The following is a 17,014-nucleotide window of genomic DNA, read 5'->3' as shown; positions in this document are numbered from 1 at the left end:
TGCTCTTGGAGTGTAGCCTCGATAGTGATCGCAGCTTCTTGATCACCTGTGAAGGCAATCTGCTAGTAACAGCTGTAATAGTAGCCGTCATACTGAGTAATTACACACGCCAGGCTCCAAGGTAAGTGTTCCATGTATCTTACCACTTATTTTTATGATCAAAAGAGTCTTTCAAGAAAAGTACTGCATTATTTTCGTCTTTTAACAGATGAGGAAACTAAGGCTGAGAGAGATTAAGCAATTTGTCCAAGGTTATCTACAGAGCAAGTAGGATTCAGCACTGGTTTGTCCAATTTTGTATCTGGCTCTGAACAGTGATGGCATTTCTCCCAGGGAGGCACTGGAGATGCAAACATCAAGAATACCAAGAGCAGCTGCTTCCTGGGAGGACTGGGACCTCCAGAGCCCCCAAAAGATTCTTCCTCCCCCACTTTTATCAGGTCTGAACATCAGACAGAGAGGGAAAGGTTAAGTAAGCTCAAGCTATCCCTAGGGCAACGGGACTCTCTCCCTCTCTGCTGAACCTCCAGGGGAGAAGTCTGTGACCTTCATTTGCCACCCCCCCCCCATAAGAGAGACAGAAGGAAGGAGGGGATAGGGGCAGGGGAGTCTTTTCCCTGGGCTGGGGAGGGGTGGGGCACACCAGGGAAGAAGGGAAAAAGCATGACTGCTTCTTTCCTCTCTTGGACAAGAAGCCCGTACATGTGACGTGGTGTGTGTCCTGCACATGGAAGCCCCACAGGGGAATGCCAGGGTACCTTTTGGACCCAAGAAGACTCAGAGACGAGAGACTGGCACAGCCCTGAACTGCAAGCTGAGCTAACAATTTCTAAGCATTGTAACTAGGTCATCAGGTTCCTGGAGAAGCCAGCTGTGTCTGGGGATGGGGGATGGGGAGGGAAATTTTGCAGTTTACCAAGATCCCTACTTCCCTTCAGGCCCCGCCCTCCCCGAAATCTGCACCTGCTCCCAAACTGACCCCTCCCCCTAGCTGGGCCCAGCTGTCAACGGCTCCCAATGCCCCACCGCTGCCTTCCATGGGGCGGAACTATGGGGGCCTCTTGGACAGGAGGTACCTTATTGCCACCTTAGCCCTTCGGAAAGGGAGCTGTGGGGCAGGGAAGGAGTGGCCTCTCCTGGGGGGTATTTCTTACTCCATGAGGGCAGCAAGAAAGCTGGGTCCCTTTGGGCCTGCCCAGGGTACCTTCCTGGCATTGTTGCCACAGGTGGCAGGAGACAGATGATGTTTCCCCTGCTGAGACCAGAGTTGCCAAAAGGCTTCAATCAAGCCTTTGAATCTGCACCTGGCCTGGAGCCCCAAAATAACAACCACGGCAGCCTACCTGATCCACAGGTCGCAGGTGCATCTGGCTTTTTTCTCCCTGCTGAGCCCTGGCTGGCAAGGGATTCTCTCTGCCAGTGATAACTAGAGACCTGGCTGCATGGCTCTGGTGTTGGACCTCTCCCCATTGGGCCCACCTCTACCAGCAACTATCCCCATCCCTCTGCCCAGGGGCCTCCACCATCAGTCACCATTCCCTTCTCCCTGACCAGCTTTACTGACAGCCCAGACCCTCTGCTGCCAGACTGCCTCTTCACCGTCTCCCAAATGCTTCATACACACTCCACCCTCCAGCTCTGTCTGGATCTTTCTTACCTATCAAGGCTGCCCTTGCCACATTCGTTTCACCTACTGAAAGCCTTCATGGTCCACATTTTCCTAGTAGGTAGTAATGATGCCTGACACCGAATGAGCATACTGTATTCAGGCACTGTGCTAGGTAGGCTACAGAGTCACTCACTCATTCAGCAAGTATTCACCGAGTGGATCCCATGTGCCAAGCACTCTGCTAGATGCTGGGGATGAAGGAAACTTGAAACAAACCCCCTACACTCCAGGAGCTTAGTTTTTACAAGAGGAGTCAGGCAGTAAAGAGGTAAACAAAGGTGGCCTCTTTACTGTTTAGGAGAGGTGATATTTGAGTTGTGACCTAAATGCTAAGACAGCCCTGATCAGATCTAGGGGAAGAGTGATCCAGGCAAGCCTATGACAAAGAGATTACTACCACTATCTTCATTAAGGGATGATTACTACCTTCATCTTACAGATGAGAAAACTAAGGACTCGGTGTGAACTGCACAAAGGCACACTGCTGAGAAAGCTATTATTCAAGGCTCTAGTGACCTTTCTCCTTCCTGACACTAGGGTTTGGGCTGGTAATGCAGTTGGTGAGGGAGAAGGTACATGGGGTGATGCAGGCTGAGGGTGGAGGTCCCTGGACCAAGCCACCAATTGAGTAGCTAGCTGATGGTGGAAGTGGGCTGGTTTGGCAGGGGTCCAGGGCACCTGTGGGATGCAGCCAGGGGGTCTGTCCTCTTCCATTTCTGGAGTCTACAATACAGATTTGGCACAGTTTGCCTGGAGCCATTCACCAAGGGCTGTGAGTCTATTCCTACTGCTTTAAATGAGTTTGCTTCCTTAAGGACAGAGATATTTTTGTAGCTTAACCTGCATCTGATAATAACAACCCTTCATGTTCATTGAGCAGATCCTGGCTGAGCCCCTGCCCAACCCCAGGTCCTGTGCCAGGTACTCAGGGTAAAGTAAGCCAGTCCAGGCCTGCAAAGAAGCAATGATGCTGTGACTTGAGGGTAGGCTTTGGCATGAGATACAGCTGGGTGCAAGACCCAGCTCTGCCTCTTACAAGGTGTGGTGCCGTGGAAATGCTATAAAGCCTCTTGAAGCTCTGGATTCTCCATCTTCACACCAAAGCAGTTGTGAAGACCAAACAAGATGATTATGTCAGGGGCATAAACATAGCACCTGGCACAGAGCAAGCACTCAACACATAGCACCTGTCATTATTACTTAAAAAAAACACTTTTGCATTTCACTTTCTCATTTGAGCCTCGCTTACTCTGGTAGGCTGGTACTATTCTCTCAGATTTATGGATGAGAATTTAAAGCTGATTTGTCTACCAGCAAGAAATTAAGCTAAGTTTCAAATCTGAGTGCAGAGTTTTATGTAGAAAGTGATCAATACGTACTACCATGACCCTTGCCTCGTGTGTCTGGGAGCTGAGGGAACGGATGGGTGATGCACACAGCCTGACTCAGATGGCAGAAAGACACCAGCAAGGCCCAAGGTGTGGGGCATGGAAACAGACCATTGAGGGATGGGACCCGGTCCCCCTCACTGCAGTACCCACAGTATCCCCAGCCCTTAGCGCAAATAAAGTATTCACCAGTATTTGCTGATTTAACAAATGAAACAAAACTCTGAAGACAGCTCCAAGCAATGAATCCCACTTTAGGGAAGGCAGGCAACATCGATAACACTGAGTTAAAAGCTAGAATTCTAAGCCATTTACTGTGGGACTAAGGCCCCTTGCCTTAGTTTCCTCCCTGAAATGGGACTGAACATACCCACCTCACTGTGAAATCATGTATACAAAGAAGTCTGGTAAGTTATAAAGTGTTATCATGCATATAAAAGCAATTATCATCAGGCTACAGACCACTAAGGCAATGAAGTGTCGTGAAGACAAGCACCTCAGGTTTGAAGCCCGGGTCGTCCTGGCACTAGCCTGTGTGGCCCTGAGCATGTCACTTTTCTCTGAGTCTCAGTCTTCTCAACTATAAAATGAAGATGACACCACCTACCTTGTAGGGTTTTTAAAGATGGCTTAGAGATAAAGAACACAGGCTTGGAGTTAGACAAACTTGGTTTCAAATCCTGACTCTGCTTCCCACTAACTGGGTCCCCCCACATCTCACTGTCCTGTAATGCTGAGGTTGTTGGACAGTAACACAGAGATGAAATTGGTGAAAGCCCTGTCACACAGTGAGCACTGAATAAATGTCAACAATCATTTAGACACTGGTACAGTCAGGAGAGGGGGCAAGGTGTAGTGTTTAAAAGTGGGAGCTTGGAAGCTACCCTCACAGGCTTTGCCACTTACTAAGCATGCTACCCTTCATAAGTTGCTTAACATCTCTGTACCTCAGTTTCCTCATTTGTAAAATAGGGATAATAATAGTAGCAACTTCAGAGTGTTGCTCTGCGAATGGAATAAATTAATACATGTAAAGCATTTTGAACAACGCCTGGCATAGAATAAGCACTTGATAAATGTTAGGTGCTATTAATAGTAACGTTAACAATGATATTAATCACCAAGTGGAATAAGAGGGAGGGACTGTGTAACCCTGGGACATGGGTATCCCATGGAAGAATTCTAGGGAAGTCCCTGGGCAGCTGTTTGTAGCCAAGTTCTCAGCCTCTGGGAGAAAGACTCTTCTATGGAGAGGACATGAAGCTGGGGGCTCCTGAGCAAAAATCTCAGTCCCGATGACCAGGAGGCCAGTCTCTGGGGAGGCAAGTCAGGCTCCTTGGAAGGACACAGTGTTCCTGGCCCCGCCTGACTCAGGGGAACAAAGGCACGTGTGTGGCCAGGGAGGAGGGAGGGGAATGTTTCCCTTTCAAGAGCGGAACAAAGGATCTGAGGCATAGTTGAGTGCGTTCCAATCCCCTCCCAGGCTAGCTCCCATTCCTCAGATGATTGTCCAACAAGGTCTTCAACCTTCTAGCTTCCTCCTGAAAGGTGACCTCGGGGAGGGAGTGGCAGGCTCCACTTCACTCTTCTCTCTGTCATCGGTCTCCTCGAGGCAGGATTTCTACGTGCCAACCTCTAAGACCTCTCTTAGGAGTCCCAGGCCTGTGCGGGGTGTGGGGTGGGGACCCCGGGGGAACCCAGGGTTAATGGATGACACAAGGCACTGCAAGCGACAGGTTTAATGTCCCTCTAGGGGGAGTCCAAGACTAAAACTGCTACTTAGTGTGGAGCCAGGAGAGAACCCAGGAGTTCTGACCAACCCCCAGTGTGGGGTAGGTGGAAAACTCTGAACAGAACTCAGTGGAAATGCATTTTCTAAACCTTAAAGGGATGATCACAGGCTGGAGAGAGAAGCTAGGTGAAGGGTGAAGGGGGAGGAAGCAAAGAAAGTAACTGACAAGAGGAAAGGGAGAGACATGGCCAAAAAAAGGAGTTTGTGTGAGCGGGGAGCCTTTAGGGATATTACTTTCCAATTTCCACACTCTAGCCAGCAAGAATCTGACTGCAGGGCTGGGACAGGAAGCAGTCCATGGAAGTCATTGCAATGGCATTTCCTGAAGAGTGAGAGAAAAACCTCTAGTTCCGAGGGGAGCTCTGGAGTCTGCCCAAAAAGCCCTGTAGCTTGGAGCTAGCCTTAAGGCTCCAGCTTGGCCTGAGAGTCTCATCAGGGATGAAACCAAGTAGCAGAAGGTCCCAAAGGCAGTTTCTTTCTGCAAAAACACTATTTACAAAAATCAATATGTAATAAACGGGAAGCCAGATGATGTGACTGAAGGAGCCCTTGGTTGTGGCTGCTGGATGCTGCTGATACTGACAGTCACTATTCTGAGAGCCTTTCGACATGAATTAACTCACTGAATCTTCAGAGCAAAGCGCTATTATTATAGCCATTTACAAGTTAAAAGACTTGCCCAAGGTCACACATGACATAAGTGGTCTAATCCAGATTTGAAAGCCCAAAACCTGCATCTTCCTCCTGATGTAACCTTGGGCAAGTCACTTCATCTTTCTCAGCCTGATTTCTCTCTGCTCACCTCCCTGGGTGGTTGGTTATAAGCATCAGAAAGGCAAGGTAGGGGGAATTCCCTGGCAGTCGGTGGTTAGGACTCCCACTGCAGGGGCACAGGTTCGATCTCTCATCAGGGAACTAAGATCCTGCATGCTGCACGGCCAAAAAAATACAAAGTATCTGGGAACACTGGAACCACAGTCCCTCAGGGAAATAATGAGCAGAACTCACTCCATTAAAAAAAATAATAAAAAATTAAAAAAAAATTTTAAAGGCAAGGTGGATATGAAAGTGCTTTCTAAACTGTAAAGTGCTACATAAACGTGAAGTAGAAATATTGTGGGGTCAGTGATAAACTACCCTACATTAACACTGGGATTAGTTAATTTTTAGCAATTAAAGTGCTGCAGCTGTTGATAGGAAAGAGCCATCCTAAAGCATAACTATCGTGAAATATGCCATAATGATGGAATCCACAAGGCCTAGGGTCATGAGAAGCAGGATTCCTAGACTCAACTTCAATCCTCCATCTTACAGATGGGGAAACTGGGGCCTAGGGGTAAAATGACTTGGCCAAAGTGAGACAGTGAGTCAAGGCAGATTTGAGACTAGAACTGGGATCCTGACTAAGACCAGTGCTTGACGACCATGCAGAGGAACGCTACGGAGCTCCTGGCAGGACACGAACACTGCTAGGGCCTGCCTGCCCTAAGGATGTGCCCAAAGGTTACTACGAAGTCCAAACAAGGGAGAACAGACGCTGTAGATTCTGTGAATGGGTCTCCGACACGAGTTCTGTGGCAAAGATGATCAGAATTATGATACCAACCCGTGCCGGGCTCTATGCATCTCAGGCAGATCTCGTTAGGTCTTCGCCATGGACTTGTGAGGCAGGTAATATTTGCCCCAAGGTTCAGAGAGTTCAAGGAGCTTGCCCCCAAGGTCACAGAGCTAGACATGGGTGATGTGGGACCTCAACCCAGACATGGTGCAGTTATTCACACAGAAATAGCGCTAGAGTGGAGGAGGACCATTCAGGACACCACATTTGAAGAGACTATCCCAGAAGAATATCTAGCTTATTTAGCCCTGATTCTATGATCTCCAAGTGGTTAAAAAATGTGGCTTTCAAGGTGGCCAGACCCATCAATATGCCATGTGCAAGCCTGGTCTTGGTCCCTTTTCACCATTTCCACCTCTACCTCCTGATCCAAGCCACTCTTCTTTCTCACTTGACAGCTTTCACCAGCCTCTTCACTGGGCTCCTGGCTGCCACCCTTGCAGAATTCAGATCATTTCACCCCTGCTTCTAATCTTCTCCTGGCCTCTCTCTCATTCTACCAAAGCCAAGTCCTCACCATCACCTGTAAAGGGCCATGTGATTGGGCCCCTGGCTACCTCTCCCCCCTCAATCCCAACCACTCTCCCCTCTCACCTCCTACCGCTCTCTTACTGTTTCTTCTGCAGCTACACTGACCTTCTTGCTCATCCTTGAGCATGCCAAGCACCCTCCCTCCTGAGTCCATCCCTCTGCTTATAACACTCTTTCTACAGGTACCCACATCGACCACCACCTTACCTTCTTCAGGCCTTGGCTCAAATATTACCTTCTGGTGATGCCTTCTCTATGCACTCTTTTAAAATTGCAGCCTTACCTCCTTTGCTAGGCATGCCCTATGCCTCAATGTGCTTCATTTTCTTCATAGCACTTAGTATCACCTGATACACGTTACGTATATATGTAATTACACGCTGTCTGTTTCTCCCCACTAGAATGTAAGCTCCACAATGCAGAAACTTAATTGTATTTAATGCTGTACTGCTAGTGCCTAGGACAGCCTGACACACAGCAGGAGCTCAATTAATATTATCTGAATCACTGAATGAATGTTTAGGGGCTTCCCTGGTGGCACAGTGGTTGAGAATCTGCCTGCCAATGCAGGGGACACGGGTTCGAGCCTTGGTCCAGGAAGATCCCACGTGCCACGGAGCATGTAAGCCCGTGCGCCACAACTATTGAGCCTGTGCTCTAGAGCCCGTGAGCCACAACTACTGAAGCCCGCACGCCTAGAGCCTGTGCCCCGCAACAAGAGGAGCCACCATAGTGAGAAGCCCGCGCACCCAGTGAAAAGTAGCCCCTGCTCTCCACAACTGGAGAAGCCCACGCGCAGCAATGAAGACTCAACACAGCCAAAAATAAATTTTAAAAAAAATGAATGAATGATTAGATAAAGGGCAATTCCTATTACTATTATTCTGGTTTGATAAGTGTCTGTTTCTTCAGAAATTTAGAAGGCTTCTCTTTCATTAGGTACCTGCTACGCCTAAGACCTCTGCTCAGTGCTGACTAAACAAGTATGGACAAGATGTAGACTCCACCCTCAGGAAGTTCCTAAACCTGGTAGAGGTATGGTAGTGTTAGATGTCTTCTTTATACTAATTTAAACTCTACCACTGTGATTTACCTATCCAAGTTCTTCTGGCTACTATACCAATAAAAAGGCTTAGCCCCTCTTCCTGCAGATATTTGAAACCAGTGACCGTGGTCTCCTGGGTCTTCTCTTCCCCAGGCTAAACAAAAAGACCCAGTGGGATTGTCTGACTCAGATCTGCCAACTGGGAACGGGGAAGACAGACTGTCGGCTGGAGAGACAGAAGAGAAGCGGATCCAGGAGCAGAGTGGCTCCTTCAAAGAAAAGAGAGGGAGTCCTTGGGGAGGAACTCCATGGAATTAGGTTGAAGGTTGGGGGTGGGGACAGAGCCCTGCTCATTAGGTAGTAGGAGATTATGTTTCTGTAGAAGAGCAGCTCACTGGGAATTACCCCTAAATCTATCCATGCTAAACCCAGACAAAACCATGGCTGCTAAAATAAAGCCCTGTAATGGAAGGCTGAGGGCACTGGAAAAACCAGGGAGGACGCTCAAGCCACTGACCTCAGGACAGATACCTGCTGGGGAAGGGACGAGTAACAAATGCTGCTTCCTGTAGCCCAGAGAAATCTGGTGACTACCCACACAAAAGCCAAGAAAACCCTCTAGGTTCCGTTGGGGCCCCCTGAAAAAATACTTGGGTATTTTCTGAAGGGAAGCTGAAGGGCTCTGTGGGGCTACTGGGGAAATCAGTCTCAGGAAGCCTGGAAAACCCTGTGATGGTGATGGTGTTTTAAGGGCAACTTCAAATGTACGTCCAGAAGAACCGGGTGTTTTGAGGGGGAGCCCCTGAGACACTTCTACCTCACTTTGGGACCTGAACGAGATTACTAAAAATTTCCACGTTTGGGGTTTCTAATGGGGTTTCCCCAAGAAAACCACAGAATTGTGAACAGCTGCTGAGATCTGCAAAAGTCGCTGAGGTGCTTCAGCGAAGCATACATCAGTGCCAAAGAAGACAGAACAGGCAAGAAGAAACCTACAGAAACTAGAAGACCACAGAGCTATGCAGCCTGGGAAAGGCCAAATTATGGTTTCTCCGCTCCCCCCGCCCCGCCCCGAACAACTGTTCATTGCTTTCAACAATGGTGTTTCCATCAAGCTAAGGGGTTTCCCAGGGACAGTGATAACAAAATGGCCTGGCCCACCTGGGTCCCCACCACATAACTGTCCACATTCCCATTGGAAAGCCCCAGAAACACTCTGTCCCTATCATTCTAGTGAACATCTCAGCGGCTGGCTTTGTTTCTCAAGAAACTCTGGGGGCAAAGTTCAGTTTTCATAGGCAGATAGCCCATTCATTAAAAGAGGTGCCTCCATCCTACAATTAAGGCCCAAAGACAGCCTTTGTTCTAGATCCTTTACTAGAGTCAAGCTATGGTGGCTATCATTATTTCATTTTACAGGTGGGAAAGATGGATGGACAAGAGAGATAAACAGGTTCAGCATCTTGGCAGGTGACTCCAAGGGAGGCGGTGGTGTGGTTATATGTGTGGAATTCCAGTCCTTGGAGCATCACCCACAATTAAGTAGACATACCTGGAGCAGGCCATCTTCTCCCTTTATGCACACAATTCTTACCTACTGGTAGGGCTTGAGAAAGTTTTAACAATGAAAAATTAACAAGAAGCCCACTCTCACTGGGCAAAACCCTGATACCCACTTGAGTTTTACCAGTGCCAGAATGTGTGGAGGCTACACACATGCCTTTGGCAGCCCGCTACTGCCAACAAAGGTGCTGTTCTTCCTGCAACGCCTGAACAAGGCCAGCACCACAGACTTGAGTGAGCACCTCCACAGGCATGTTGTGCTTGGCCCTACAGCACCTCTGGCTCACATTATTACTCCTAGGACAACCTGAAATGGAGGGAAAGAGTTTAGGCTTTGGAGTCAGGCCCACCTAGGTGTAAGTTCTCACTCAGTCACTTAACTGGCTGAGGAATACCTGCGGCCAGTCACTTAGCTACCAGGAGCTTCATATGTAAACTGGGAATAAACCCACCTACCTTAGAAGGTTACTGTGTGGAGTACATGAAATAGCATGTCATTTCCATGAAAGAAAGTACCATGTTTTGCTTATGGCCAGCACCCAGCACATGCCTGCCTCATAGTAGATGCTCAGTGAATTTTGGTTGCATAAGTAAAACACCTAACATAATGCCTCATGCATAAAATGTACTCTGTAAAGGCTCATTTCCTTTTCCTTTCCTGTAGGGATGCTAAATTTAGAGCATATCCTAGGGTGGAATGGCCCGTAACTCCTGCACTCATGGATCCCCCAGCCACAGCCTCCAGAAAGGTTATGAGATGCCACTGCAGTAGCCAGTCGGTAAGTCAAACAGGATGGTCCCTGAGAGGGGCGTGGGCGGGTACCTTCTACCCAAAGGATCCCATGTCACATGTTCTTTACCTCCTGGCCTCAGGGAGAATGCGTGCCCAGAAATGGTTCTGACATAACTGGCTCTTCTGCACACATCCCCTCTGTTCACCAAGAGGAAGTAACATATGGTATGCTGTCCAACGGGCTCTGATAATTCTTGAGCAAAGAGACAGAAGATGGAATTTCAATCCAGTGGTGATCTAACGAACTTGCCCAGTGCTGCTGTGTCTAAAACCTCTTTCTACGTGCAATACTGGGTGACTAGCAATTCTCTGGTCCTCTCAGAGGCTGTCTGGCAGGCCAGGAACCTCTCCCACATTGCCTTTTGTTAATAGCTGGCAACAACCCACCTGTATTAGGACCACCGGCCAAAGACAACAGTCAGGCAAAGTGGGCAAATGGCCCAAGTCTCTACTTGGAGATGCCTCAGAGGGTGTGTCAGAAATGCTGGAATCCTGTCCCTCCTGTAATAAGTTAAACAAATACTTGCCCCCAAAGAGAATCAAAGCAGGAGGGAATAAGAGAGGTCATCCCACAAACCAACAGGAACTATTTAATCATTTATCCCCCCAGGGAGTTCATTTACAGAAAAGCTTTCAAGTCTGGTCAGCCTTAGCTAAAGAAAGCCCTCCACCCTTACCTTCCGCAACCCCACCCCAGTCTTCGGACCTCTACTGACTTGACCCCTTTGCCTTTTACAAGAACTGGCACTAGGAAGAGTTGATGAAGTTGCAAAGAAATGGGAAATAAGACAGGGGGTGGGGTTCCAGGAGGTCCCTTGCTCTGTGGTAAACTGAAGTGCCTACCACACCCTAGGCCCAGCCTCTGGATAATTGCATTCTTAACATTCCTGTGTCCATGATGCATGGCCCTTTCCACCTCAGCTCCTTCAATCAATGACTTATTTTCCACAGGCTGCTTGATTTTCTGGGTTTTCTGAGGGGACAAAATACCTCTCAGAAGCCCTGCCCCTCCCCGAGGCAGGGAGATAAGCAAGGAGATAGAACTGAGCTCACTGCAGAAAAGCAAAAACTGCCTACAATGACCACCAGTAAAGAATCTCTCACCACTAGCTCATCCTGACTTGGTGACGGGCAAGGGAATTCTCTTTCCTGGCAAAGGAACGAGGCACAACTGCTGGGCCCAGAAAGTGTACCTGGGACCAACGACAACTACTACAGCAAACTTGCTGGTGTCCATCACTGTGCTCACATTAGCTCCAAGGACTGCAAGGCAAGGAGGGCTTGCCACATTCTTTTAGTGGAAGAAGCTGAGGCTCAAGGTAAACTGGCCTGTCCAAGGTCACACGGCTAGTTACGTGACAGGGCTGGAACTCACACCTGTGTCAGTTTGATTCTGAAGTCTGTCACTGAATCTCAGTGTTCCAAGGAGCCCCACAGACCAGGTTCTTGCTTTGCCAGCAAACAGTGCTCAGTGAAGAGGCCCCAGGGCCCCGGCCGGAAAGCAACAGGCGTAACAGCTGGAGCTCCCCAACCGACCCCAGGCAGTGAGGTGCAAAGTCCCTGGGCTTAATGAGTGACACAGCAAGAGCTCCGCAAACTGGCCAACCACACAGAAAGTTGCACACTTTAGAGCCAACGAACATAGAGGCGCAGCACAAACACAACTGGCCCACAGGCACAGCTTACACCCTAAAATCAGACAATCCTCAGCCATCCAAGCCAGTGGGATGCAAAGTCTGGTCATGCAAACTCTAAAATAAAGGGAACTTGATTTGGGGGAGGGAAGCCCGGGGCAGGATTGACATCCCAGGGGAGTAAGATTGAAGGGGCTTGTGGGTCACTGATACTCACTATCGTCTCCAGGCATTACACTCATCACCCCTTAGCATGGTGAGCCATTATGTCAGGGTGAGGGGAACACTGGACTAACTTCCCACTCTCAAGGGTTTGGGGCCAAATGAACACACAGGCTATGTTTTCCTCTGCAGAGAAACTGGAACACAAGTATGAAAGAGTATGGTCATGAGGATGACCAGAATGAAGATGTCTGGTCCTTGCAGAACTAGGTCATCTGTATTTCAGAACAGTTAACCCCTTGTGGTGCAATGAGGCCAGTCACGTCTCCTTAGCAAACAACGTCTCCAATAATCACCCAGCACAAGAGAAAGAGACATAGGGGAAAGGCTGTTGGGAATCTGATCAGAGGCCAAGGAAAAGGGACACACAAGGGGCGTGGTCCTTACCCAGCCGCCGTTCTCCTGGATCCAAGGCTCTAGGTGGTCATTCAGGTAAGTGGCCATCCAAGCTGCAATCCGACTCACCAATACCTGCATCTCCTTGTCTACGCTTTCCACGCACAGTGCCCCACCGAAGGAGAAAAAGGCCACAATGCGACCCCAGTTCACCCCATCCCGGAAGAGTTCGTTCACTACCTGCTCAAAGCTCTGATATGCCGTCCCTGGGGTGATGTGGAGCTGGGATGTCAGGTCGCTGAATGCCCGCCGGTACCTCAGTTCAAACTCATCGCCTGCCTCCCTCAGCGCTTGCTTCACCGCTGCCATGGGGATCACCTCCCGGGCATCCAAGCTGCTGCTGTGGCCAGTGGCTCCATTCACCGCAGGGCTGTCCGCCAGGTGCCAGGATGGGTTGCCATTGATGGCACTGGGGGTTTCCATGTCTGATTCAGTCCCTTCTGGGGCCTCAGTTCTGTTCTCGTCCACATCACTAAACTGACTCCAGCTGTATCCTTTCTGGGAAAGCTTGTACGAGAGAAAGTCAACCACCAGCTCCCGATTGCTCTGAGACATTTTTATAGTAGGGATGGGCTCCACCAGTCCATTGTCCAAAACACCTGCTCACTCACTGAGTCTGGTCTCTGCTTAGTGGTTCTCTTCTGAGATCCAAAGCCAAGATAAGGTTCTGAAGGGAGAGAAAGAGCTTCAGGAAAAAAAAATTAATATGCATGCCATTTACCCTACAACGTCCCATTCCCCCTCCAGGTACCAGCACTGGGTTCTTTGCGGCTCTTATGAAGGTCTGGGTCTAGCTTCCAAGGGACTTCAATGAAGTCAAATTGAAAGCACCAGTGGGCTCTGAATCATCACACCGGCTTTTTTTTTTTTTTACCTCAACCATCCCATTTTCCCCAAAATGTCTTCCTCAGAAAGTCTCCCCAATGGGCAGTCTGCCCCCCAACCCCACCCCCGCACCACCTACATTCAAATGTCTCGGGCAACGGCAGGCAGGTGCAGCCCCCGGAAAATCTTTTGTATCATAGGTCGGGCTAGGAGGTGGCAGCCGGGATGCCGGTAACTCAACCGGCCTCGCGGCGGCTGGCAATAAAAGCAGCTCCGGCTGGAGGGATCATGCGACCCGGCGGACTGAGAGCTCAGAAGGCGACACAGGAATTACGAAGCTCAAGAACCGGCCCCCTCGCTTGCTTCCTCCTCCATCGCCCAGATCGAGGGCGGCCGCTCAGCAGCCGCGGCCTCCAGCCACCCGGGAGCCCAGCCCCCTCGCTCTTGCACGCCCCTTGGCTCTCCGCCTCCTACTGGGAGCCAGGAGAACTCTCTCGGAGATGGCTGGTGTGAGGTTTAGTTTTTGTTTTTTTCTATTTAAGTACCAGCCCAAGGTGAGGCTTCCGAAGAAACCCTGAGGGGACTTCTCAGTGGGGCTCAAGGTTTCGATGAGGGGCGGAGAGAGGGAAAAACTGCCTCGGATCTGCGCTCTGACTGTGGAAAGGCCATCCCCGGGCCTTTCTGGGAGGCTGAAAGCCGGGGACCCCCCAGAAACGCCGCTGGTTTTCTCTGAATTCCCCAAAGGCCCTGGACGTGGCGGTGGCGGTGGCGGTGCGGGATTGCCGGGTCCTCCATTCCCCGCACGGACACAATGGCCGCCGGCGCCCTGCACAAAGACCGGGCGAGGGTGAGGCGCCGGGCCTCTTCTCGTGTCAGAGAGAGGGGTCGAGGCCAGCTCGAGACCCCCCACAGCTGAGACCACGTTTTCCTGGGGACAGGCGGCTTCCTGGCGCCCCCGGGAGGGCTTGGGGGCCGGGGGCTGCACCTCTCCGGAGCCCGGGGTGGGTGGGCTGCGGCCTCGCAGCTTCCTCCGCGCGTTAGGCCGGGTACCCGCCCGGCCACCGCCCCGTTGCTAGGCAACTGCTCTCCCTCAGGGGCGCCCCCTAGACCTTTCTGGGAGGAGGGGTCTCCCCCCGGCGGCCCGCCCCGGCGTAACCAATCAGCGAGTCCAGGTAGCACGCAAGCAGGACGGCGAGGGCTCCCATTGGGCGCAGCGCCTGCCACGCACAGGGGAGGCGGCGCTCTCACCTGCGAGCCCCGCGAACCGTGGGGGGCCACATACCCCCTTCATGGGCCAGGTCGTTTTCGGACGCGAGCGCTCTTCGCGGCCAAGTTCCGCGCCGTGGACCTGGGCCGGCCTACCTGGCTGAAGGCTCGCGCTGTCTCTTCCGAACGAGTCGGCCTCAGTTTCCCCTGAAGAGACCGGGAGAACTTGCAAGCTCAGTCACTTCCGGTGCCGCGGCAGCGCGCGCGAGCCCGAGACGCAAGGGGAGTGCGCGCCTTGAGGACCGGCGTCAAGAACTGGGCGAGAGCGCCCCCTTGCGGTAGAGCTGGGGAACCCGGAGACGCAAGAAAAAAAAAATCAATGTTTACGTTCACATTTCCATTATGCATTCATTTAGCCAGTTACATCCACCCGTCAATTTATATATCGAAAAAGCATCGCGTTGTGGCTAAGAACCTTGTGTCTGGGATTCCAGCTTTGCCGGTTGGGCAAGTTACTCAACTGCTGCGTGCCTCAATTATCCTTAACTGTAAAATGAGTAAAAACCAACCTCCCTCATTGAGTTATTGTGATGATTTAAAAAGTTGTTATTTGTGAAGTCCCTAGTATACGCTGCATAATTTCTCTCAGCAAATTTTTATTGTTTGGATTGCTGAAGTTAGAGTTAGGAACAAGACAAGACATGGTCCGTTCTTTCATAGAGACTTAAACCCTTGAGATGAAGAGAGACAGTAAGCAACTAAGAAAACGAACATGGTAATTTCAAATAATGACTAGTGCTCTTAAGAAAGCAAATAAGGGTATTGTCATAAAGAGGGTGAAGGAAGAGGTGCTCCTTTAGAGTGGGTGGTCAGAGATGTAAGCCTAGTCCTCCCTGCCCAGTGAGGAAGAGAGGCATTTTTTCAACTGTTTCGATTGTTTGTGTAGGGTGCCAGAGACGGCCTCTTTGAAGAGATGACATAGGACCCAAGACCTGAAGTGTAGGAAGATGCCAACTCATCGGAAGAGTTTAGAGAACATCAACCTTGGCAGAGGGACTGGCTTATGCCAAGTGTCCTGAGGCAGTAAGATCTTGGCATGTCCCAGAAACTGAAGGAGAGGCAGTGTGACTGAGGGAGGGCAAATATGGGTTGAGAGGAGGTTGAAAAGTTGACCATGGAAGTGAGTTAGACTTGATTCTAGACATTCAAAGGTGTTTTATTTTGTGGTAATTTAATTGATTAAAAATAGGATATTAAAAATACACCAAAGAGCATAGAATTAAGTCCTCTTCCCACACCTGCTTTCCAACCCCTAGTTCCCCTCACAGAGGTCATCACTCTTAAGCCCTTTCCTCTGTAGTCTTTCAGAGATGGTCACTGTATTCACAAGCAAATTTATATGTATAAATGTTTTTACACAGCCAGTCGCTTGCTATAGACACTTCTACATCTTGCTTTTTTTTGCTGAGCTCTATGTTTTTAGTCGGCCTTCATTTTTTAAATTAACACACAACTTTATAAAGATATGCCATAATTTACTTGCCCAATCCCCTATTTGAGAACACTTAGGTAGTTTCCAGTCCTATCTTATTATAAATAAAACTATAACTTATCCATTTGTTATTTTGCATATGTGGGAGTTTATCTGTTAAGTAAATTCCTGAAAGTGGAATTACCAGTAACTGAGTATATGAATTTGTTTTTTGTTTCTTTTTTTTTGCGGTACGCGGGCCTCTCACTGCTGTGGCCTCTCCCGTCGCGGAGCACAGGCTCCGGACACACAGGGCCAGCGGCCATGGCTCACGGGCATAGCCGCTCCACGGCATGTGGGATCTTCCCGGACCGGGGCACGAACCCGTGTCCCTTGCATCAGCAGGCGGACTCTCAACCACTGCGCCACCAGGGAAGCCCCGTTTTTTGTTTCATTTTAATGCATACTGGCAATGTGCTCTACATAGCAGCTGTACCAGTTTGTCCTCCCATCAGTAAAGTATGAGACTGCCTATTTCCTCACATCCTGAGCTACACAGTGTGTTATCAAACCTTTTTATCCTCACCAATCAGATAAAAACTGAGAGACACTCTTATTTTGATTTCTTTTTATTAAGAGTGAAGTTGAGCAATTTTTCATATTTATGAGTCTTTTCTGGGGGGAAAGTCTTGTTCTGATGAATCCTCTATTCATTTCATTTGCCCTTTTTTCAGTTGGTCTTTCTGTTGAACTTTTTTCTCATTGATTTGTAGAATGTTTATCCTTTTTTTTCTACATATAAGTCATAAATAGTTTTCCAGCTTATTATTTATTATTATGGAAAAACTTTTATTTTCTATG

General features: G+C 49.5%; 1 protein-coding gene across 5 annotated transcripts in view; it reads right to left on the bottom strand.

Annotated features, from left to right (window-relative positions):
- The window catches only part of BCL2L1 (BCL2 like 1), a 50,311-nt gene extending 35,348 nt beyond the window's left edge, over positions 1 to 14,963 (bottom strand). Inside the window, exons 1-2 of one of the 5 annotated variants that reach the window (XM_082600348.1) lie at positions 14,839 to 14,963; positions 12,643 to 13,318 (exon numbers count right to left, since the gene is read on the bottom strand). In XM_082600348.1, coding sequence (XP_082456474.1) covers positions 12,643 to 13,206 — 564 coding nt within the window. In that variant the 5' untranslated portion in view covers positions 13,207 to 13,318; positions 14,839 to 14,963. The other 4 variants (XM_082600349.1, XM_082600351.1, XM_082600350.1 and 1 more) reach the window with 4 other exon arrangements.
- Positions 14,964 to 17,014: the final 2,051 nt, after the last annotated feature.

This window comes from Mesoplodon mirus (genome assembly GCF_964341445.2).
Source record: "Mesoplodon mirus genome assembly, chromosome: 15".
Lineage (NCBI taxonomy): Eukaryota > Metazoa > Chordata > Mammalia > Artiodactyla > Ziphiidae > Mesoplodon > Mesoplodon mirus.
This window is presented reverse-complemented; position numbering and strand designations above follow the sequence as displayed.